The sequence below is a fragment of the Echinops telfairi genome, unplaced genomic scaffold (genome assembly GCF_000313985.2).
Source record: "Echinops telfairi isolate 266 unplaced genomic scaffold, ASM31398v2 ScPeMD7_18;HRSCAF=68, whole genome shotgun sequence".
Taxonomy (NCBI): domain Eukaryota; kingdom Metazoa; phylum Chordata; class Mammalia; order Afrosoricida; family Tenrecidae; genus Echinops; species Echinops telfairi.
This window is the reverse complement of record NW_022103915.1, coordinates 84,580,984-84,589,283: the sequence shown is the minus strand read 5'-3', so window position 1 is coordinate 84,589,283 and position 8,300 is coordinate 84,580,984. Positions and strand designations below refer to the sequence as shown.

General features: G+C 56.0%; 1 protein-coding gene across 1 annotated transcript in view; it reads right to left on the bottom strand.

Annotated features, from left to right (window-relative positions):
- The window catches only part of CDH24 (cadherin 24), a gene marked incomplete at its 3' end in the record, with an annotated part of 10,122 nt that continues 1,822 nt past the window's right edge, over positions 1 to 8,300 (bottom strand). The window contains 6 exon segments of the mRNA XM_030884896.2: positions 1 to 101; positions 2,629 to 2,877; positions 3,063 to 3,174; positions 3,255 to 3,376; positions 6,932 to 7,068; positions 7,898 to 8,300. The exon segment at positions 7,898 to 8,300 is cut by the window's right edge and continues 13 nt beyond it. Of these exon segments, the coding sequence (XP_030740756.1) occupies positions 1 to 101; positions 2,629 to 2,877; positions 3,063 to 3,174; positions 3,255 to 3,376; positions 6,932 to 7,068; positions 7,898 to 8,300 (1,124 nt within the window).

The window sequence follows — 8,300 nt, the reverse complement described above, 5'->3', positions numbered from 1 at the left end:
GTCGTCGTACGTGATGATGTTCTCGCGGACGTCCTCCTCCTCCAGCACCATCAGCGACTCCTGCTTCTGCCGCCGCAGGGCCACGAACAGCACCACCAGGGCTGGCGAGAGAAGCGCCCGGCCGCTGAGTGTCCCCCGGGGCCGCCCAGGGCGGCCGGTTCCCTTCCACGGGGCAGCTGGGTAAGGCCACGCGAAAGGCGCCGTGGCCAAGTGGTCATGCGCTCTCGGTTCCACATCCTGCGTTACCCCTGGCTTAGCGGTGTGACCACGGGAAGGGGCTTTAACGGCTCTGACCCTCGGCCTTGCAGGCAGTGTAGGTGTACAGAAGCACGTGGAGCGCCTCATGTGGAATATTTCTGCTGTGCTATCGATGGCTAAGGCAGAATTTGGTTGGTACTGGAACACGGACTTAAAGTGGGGAAGCAGCTTTGGAATTGGGTCGAGGGTGGAGGCTGGAAGGGTTTAAAACACCTGGAGCCCCGAGGGTGCCGTGGGTTATGCCTGGGGCTGCTAGTCGCATGGTCAGTCTTTCAAGACCACCAGCAGCCCTGTGGAAGAAAGGTGAGGCTTTCTGCTCAGAAAACCCACAGGGGCAGTTCTAGCCTGTCCTGTGCGGTCGGGATCGACTCCATGGCAGTGCGTGTAAGAGTAGAAGCCTAGCCTGCCTTGAAGACACTGTTGGCAGACACCAAAGGCCGTTCCGGTGAGGATGAAGTGGAGGAAGGACAGGGGGTGAGCCATAGAGACCGCCTCTCCCGTTTTAGAAAATGCGTCGGCCCAGCAGCAGCCTGCAGCTGGAAACGTGACCATCACATGGGCTCCTGGTGAGGCTTTACAAGGGACTGATGAGCGTGTGTGATGGACAACGGAAGAAGAGTGATGATTCTTATGCAGTAGCAGAGAATTGTCTGGATTGCGTTCGAACGGTTGGTGGAACGTGGCAAGTGATGACCTTGGGTATCCACCTCTTGAGCTTTCCAAACGAGATCTTAAAGGGGCCATGGGTTTCTCCCCGCCAATCACAGGAGAGAGATGGACTTAACAAAGAAGCCGTGCCAAATGAAAACAGAACGTTCTGTTATCTCCACTAGGGACCTGGGTCCTGGAATGTTCACCAAGGATGTGGCTACACAATCTTTTTGTTAAAGAGATTAAACCTATGAACTGATGGATCTAATCAACTAAGGCGGCAGAAAACCCACCTGGGTAGACCAAAGGGGACAGAGAAAGAAGAAACTGCTTGCCTCTTGGAATGCTACAGGTAAGCCGGAAACGCCCCCAAAGAGCTCTACCTGTTGTTGTAGGTCAAGGAAATGAGGCACCTTGGGGGTCAGTGGATCTGCGGGCAGGAGCAGAGCCTTCTGGGTTTCAGAGTGCGGGGCCGCACACGCCTGGGCTTCAGAGTCAGATCTTTGCCAAATTGGTTGTTGAGTTGGGGCTGCAATGTCTGAGGGGGCCGAAGAACAGGGCCGATCGGGCCGAGAGGATGGACCAGGGAGGAGAGTTCTGCCTGAAGCAGAAGGGGTGTTATTCTAGGGTGCCTAGAAGGTGGAACTGAAGCCCAAGGTCACGGGCTACCATCCAGAACCCAGCAGGCATGGCCAGCATCAGAGTCTGCAGGGAAGGCAGGGCCTTGGCTCATGTGGTCTCCGAGAACAGGATTATGCCCAACCTCATGCCATTTGTTCTGCTATCCCATGGACTTGTTTGGGACCCGTTATCCCCACTCCCCCGACATCCCTTCAGTTTCTCTCATCTGTAATGGGAAAGGCTCCCTTATGCCTGTTCCACCAATGTACTTTGGAAGCAGATAGCTTGTATTTTAGATTTCATAGGTACACAGGTGAAGAGGAATGTTTGCCCCAGGATGGATAGGCTTTACATCTCACCTATTATTTGACTTAGGCGATTTAAGACTTGGAGTTAAGACTTCCAGAGTGGTGTGATGGGGTGAATGTGCTTTACATATGGCAAGGCAGTGAATATGGCAGGGGGTCGGGGGCTGGAATGTCACGGAGTGAATTATGACACCCCCCCCATATGTGTTGTGAAGTCTAACCTCTATGCCTGTGCTTATAACTCCACTTGGGAATGGCTTGTCTTTGTTATGTTAATGGGACAGGCTCCATGTGGGATGTGTCTTCTAAAAGAGGTGAAACAAGCAAGTGAAAGAAGCAGAAGTGAGGAGAGAAGCCAAGCGTCATGAATGAAGAGTGCCCAGAATCAGAAGCGGAGAAGCGGCAAGGGCCTTCCTCCACAGGGAACAGAGAGCCAGTCTTCCCCTAGCGCCAGCACCCTGAATTCAGACTCCCAACCTCCTACTCTGAGAAAATACGCTTGCTGGTTAAAGCCACTCCGTGATCTGTCTGCCGTAGCAGCATTTTCTAACTAAGACAGCCTTGTAGGACCATCGAAGGAAGACTCCACAGTGATGGGCCAGAGTAGGGGACCAGTCAGCTAGACCATCTTCATGGCTCGATACTGTCACTGTGGCATGGCCATTGAGGGACAGGGCCCAGAGCCTATCTCTGCGATGTGCCAGGCAGTGGGCACATTCCAGGCATGTGAGGGACCCAGTCCCAGTGCATCTGTAGCCCACAGTCTCCGTCCCCCTGCGACCGGACTCACCAAGCAGGGTGCCCACACAGGTGATGATGGCAAGCAGGGCCCCGGTGCTGAGCCCAGCAGGGGAGAGCTGTGCCTCGGGCCGGCAGGACGCCACTGAGCCATCAGGCCGACAGCGGCACACGCTGACGGTCACGGTGGCCGTGCTGCTCAGTGCTGGCTGCCCCCAGTCCCACAGTTCTATGGGCACCAGGTAGGGGGCTTGGCGGGGCGGAGCAGGGCGGGAAGGCAGCAGCAGGCTGGCGGAGCCATCTGTAGGAGGGGGGAGATGTTGGAACATCTTCCTGGTGTGGTCAGTCTGGCCCGAGGTGCCATCTTCCCACAGAAAGGCCAGGCAGCAGCAAACAGTTGATTGGAGGGTGCAGGGCCAGGCAGGCGGGGCTGGGGTATGCCAGGGGAGGGAGGCACACTGGAGTGGGTGTACCAAGACCACTCACCTCGGTTGTCCTGGACGGTGAAGTTGGCCTCAGGGCCCATGGGGCCTTGAAGGGAGACACGGCTGCTATTACCGACTTCGTCTCTGTCCAGGGCCCGGATGATCTGAATCAGCTGTGAGGAAGACAAGACCCTTTGTATGGGGCAGGAAGCTGATGGCCATGAGGCCCCGTCCCTCTGTCTCAGCAGCTCACCTGGCCGGGGGCTGCGGAGTCACACACAAAGGTGTCGTAGGGCTCAGCCAGCTGAGGGGCATTGTCATTCTGATCCAGGGTCTGGATAGACACTTGCACCTGGGAGGCCTGTGCGGAGCTGTCTGAAGACAGAACACAGACCATACACCCCACACGTGCACACACGCACGCGGGCACACAAAGAGCATACACATGGACGCCGCAGGCAGCATTTAGCAGTATGAAGTACAAAACACATAGAGAGCATGCACAGGGATACCACAGGTATATCATGTCACACACAAAGTAGGCATGAAATATACAAGCAGCAAAAAATGTGTCGTGAATGAGCAGTATGAACAGTACCTAGTGCACGCACACAACATTCATGTCGGACCAAGACCGTCCATCCACAGCCATAGGAAGGCAGCACCCAGGAGACATGTACACAGTAACCCACGTGCAGAGACAGGCAGCATGCGTGTGAAGTAAGCAGACGGGACATAGATGGCACACAGACAACAGCCGTGAAATACAAACACATCGTGTGTACACTCAGGAGTACATGTAACACACATGAAGTAAATGTTCCAAGTACACAGTGGATAAGAGTGTCAGCCCCATGGTCCAGGGAATGCGTTTTCATGCACATCAGTGAGATGGACACAGACACGTGAGAGCGCGCGCGCACACACACACACACACACACACACACAGGCCCCATCAGTGGGGGAGGCTGTGGCGCAGCAATGAGATTACTTAATTGACCTTGGGGAGGGAGAGCCGCATGACCAGAGGGCGCAGCCCCCAAGCCAGCCAGGGCCACCCCTTGCCCACCACTCACTGTCCACGGTGGCTAAGTGAAAATGGAGTGTGTTCTTGCCTACCCAGGGCCCAGTTCGCCTAAGCCTGCCCTCCGGCAGAGGGCAACCTATCTGACTCTGGAGGGAGGAGGGGCTGAAGCCCTAGTCTGGGCAGGGGCGGCTGAGTAAAGAGCCCAGCAGTTTCCAGAGACGGGGAGGGGGGGGCGGTCCACTCCTTCCCTTCCCTGTGTTAAGGGCCCAGGGCCTTCTAGTGTGTTTCAGGGTGGTGTCAGGGACAGGACTTGGCAGGACGGTGTTAAGCCAGTAAGTGAGAGCGCGCACACACACACACACACACACACACACACACACAGAGCTATATATACATAAGTGTGCACACGCACACGTGCATGCACACACAGATGAGGGGGCTTTAAAAAGTTCGTGGAAAAGTTCCGTGATCCTTTAATTCCATTTGTCAACGCACTGTTTGCAGTCCCTTGTAGATCCAATGAGGCGTTAATCCACGTCTGCAGCAGTGTGTCATGGGGTTCGGACGTTGCGTCAGCACCCTGTCTTGTGTCAGCACCCTGTCGTTGGAGTCTGGTCCTGCTTTCTCTTTAAGCATCGTGACCCGGCTGGGTGCCTTTGCCTTGGTGCCAGCCAACACGCTGACAGGGATCCACTCTCGTGACTCCTCTTCGTCCAGGACATCAGCCAAGGCGCCATATCGAAGAGAGGGCCCTCTCACGTCCTTGTTAGCTGAGGGCTCTCAGCGGGGCCAACTCTTTCACGGCTCGGAGAGCTGTGTGTTTGAGCATCTTCACGAATGTGGTGTGTGACTTTCCTAAATGGCCAGCACGGATTTCCCGTCTGTGCTGTGTAAGGGCCTCCTGCTGCAGTTCCGCAGCGACACGTCTGCTCTGTGCTCGCTCGCCCTGGTTTTGCTGCATTTGGGAGCCATGAGGCCCTTCACAGTCATGTTTCCGAAAGAAAGTTAAACAAAAAGATGTGAAAACGCTCAAGAGATGTGTGAGACACAAGACTGGCTGCTGCCATCTCTGATAGAAAGTTTTTAGATAGAAAGTGCAGTACAGTACAGGCCGTATGTCACAGAGGAGCCCCCTATGGCGACCAAGGCACATGTATGCACTGTAGGTGATGCATGTACAGCACCATCATATACTGGCAGGGCAATCAATTTGCACGTATGAGACACGAGACACACGTCGCCTGCGTTAAGCTGTTGCATTCACTGCCTCCGGCTCCGATTGGCATTTTTTGGACTCTATCACATATAACCTTGGCGACCACGGGCATAGGAGGGGACTTCAAAAAATCATGGAAAATGGAACGGTAAGATAAGTGAGTTTCCCCATGAGCTTTTTGAAGCCTTCATGTATACACAGTAGAACGTTGCTCAAATGGACATTTATGCGGTGCATAATCATGCATGTTAAGTGTACATGAGGAGCCCTGGTGACGTAGTGGCTGTGCGTTGGGCTGCACTCCAAAGGTCAGCCGTTCAAAACCACCAGCTGCTCTCTGGGAGAAAGACGGGGCTTTCTAAGCCCGGAAACCATTGGCAGTGACTTGATCGATGGCTGTCAGTTTGGAGGTTTTGGTGTGTCCATGGATGTATGTGTGTGTGTGCATACTACATACATGCGTGTGAACAAACATACACAGGAACATCCACACGCACACACAAAACTATGCACACACGTGCACAGCCATGTTCCAATGTACCATATGTACCAATGCAGACCTATACATTTACAATAAGCACATAGAGGGAGGCTTCAGAAATCTCGGAGTAAACTTGTGCTGTCTTCTGGCCCCATTTCCATGACTGTGAATCCCTCCTGCATGAAAACCGGCCTGAAGGTGGTGGTCACAGCTCAGACTGCAGCTGGTCTGGGTTTGAGGGCGCCACCACTTGAGCCCATGAGGCCCTGCAGAGTGACTGAACCTCTTTTGTCTGAGGGGTCTCACTTGAAAATGGGGGAATAACAGTACCTACCTCACAAAGCTGTGCTGCTGCTGAAATGAATTAATCCACGAATCGTGCTTAGCACAGTCCCTGACACACGACAAGCCGTCAGTAAGTCATTCCGATCTGTCTACACACGCCCGCCTACACACCACGACAGACCCAGACAGCTCCTTCTACACTCCGTCACATTCAGTGGCACATATGCACAAAGAATATAGCCCCACAGAAATACTCACATCCATGTCCAGTTACAGACACATACTCACAAATAGGTGTGTGTTTTCATTCACACGATTACATTACACCCTCAAGTACACACAGCTCTTTTTTATCCACACGTACAAACACCTACGTACACAGCTACATATACACATACACAGGGCAATGTCCACATACAGGATGCAGGCAGTAGGGTACAGGGGACCCCATGGGGACTTCCTTTGGGGACTGTGAGGGTTGTTTATAATGCTCAGGGGGAGCCATTTAGCCCCTCCCCCTCCAGGCTGTGGAGGCACAAAAGAGGGGTGCCTCCTCTCCTCCTCCTCAGCAGGGTTTCTCAAGAGTGGGGGTGGGGGGGTTTGCTGGTGGCCTCCTCAGCTGAGGGATGCCCTCCTTTTCAGCCCCCAGAGAAGATGTCCAGCTCTCTCTTGCCCCCACCTCCACCAAGCCCCCGGCGGGAGCTGCCCAGTGACCGGGGCAGGGCTGCTGAAGCTCAGGTTGAGGTTTTTAGGAGTTGGGCGCTACTTGAGATTCAGTTTGTTTCTGGGCTGGGGCGAGTCAGAGGAGGGGTGGGAATGTTCAGCCCTGCCCTGCCCTGCCGACTCGCTTGGCCTGGTGGTGAGGGGCCAGGCCCAGGACCTTCCCGCACTCAGACAGCCCTACCTCCCCCGGCTCCTCACCCAGCTCTGTGGCCAGCACCGTGAGGTTGTGCCAGATCCGGGCCTCGCGGTCCAGGGGCGCAGCTGTGCGGATGGCGCCATCCTCCGGCCCAATGGAGAAGCACCGCTCGAGATCCGAGTGGGGTAGGATGGAGTACCTGGGGGAGACGCAGCGTGCTGGGGGCGGGTCTGCAGTCTGCTGCTCCCCTTCCCTCCCTCCTCCCTGGGACCTCTGGGCTCATGTTCCCAGAGGCCCCAGCAGAACTTGCCCCCTGCTCCCAGAACTACACTTGGGGTGGGAGTTCCCTTCAAAGGCAAATAGCCCTGGGGTTCCTTGGGCGACAGGAACCCGGAAGGAGAGATGGAAGGACACCGGCAAACACCGCCCATCTTTCAGACGTCTGTCGGGGCCCTGCTCTGGGGACCCCGGGACCTGAGTTCTAGTGTGGCGAGGCACGTCAACCTCTGCTCACTCAACCCCCAGCTGGGGAGACTCCCAGTGCGAAGTGACTGCTGGGAACAGGCACATCAGGGTCTGAATCCGGGTTCTGCCACTTCTGGTGTGATCTTGGGCACGCTACTTAACCTCCTGCAGCTTCACCTCTGAAACAAGTGCTTATGACAATGCTTGTTTCAGAAGTGCGCGTGATCAAGGGGGCACACTACAGGGGGCAGGGGCAACGGTAGAGCCAACCAGCGGTCACTAGCGATCACTCTTGATCAGACAGCCATCTGCTTGACCTGCCACTGGAACGTGCCCCTGCTCTGCGCCCAGTTGAGGAGCCAGTGAGCCAGGCCTTCCACCCCTTCCAGCCAAAGGGAAGAAGGTGAATGGGATTTGCAGTCAAGGGCCCAGTCTCGGGGTGGGGTGGGGTGGTGGTGTTGGTGTGTGTGTGTGTGTGTAATTGCCTGAGGTTGGGCTTCTGCAAAGGGGGAGTGGAGGGTGGGGTGGGAATGTGCCCTTCCCGGGCCCACAGCCCAACTCACCTGATGGGACTGGCCGGTGAGTCCAGATCCGCAGCAGAGACCTGGCCCACCAGGGCCCCGGGAGCCTTGTTCTCGGGCACTGCCAGGTGGTAGGTGGCCTGGGTGAAGGCAGGAGGCTCCGGGGCGTCCTGCACTGCCACACGCACTGAGGCCACGTCCTTGAAGGGCCCTCGCCGCAGGTAGGCGGGGTCGATGAGTGTGTTGGTGGCCTCCACGCGGAAGGAGTAGGAGCGCTGGGTCTCAAAGTCTAGGGCCTACAGGTGGGAGGAGGTGAGGAGTGGGAAACCGGGGCAGGCCCAGGCTCCTGGCCGGCAGAGGAGGAGCAAGAGCTTAGTCTGTGCAGCGGAGAGGCGGCCACAGAGGGGCAGTGGCTTTGGTGGTCACCCAGGTGGGCAGATTATGG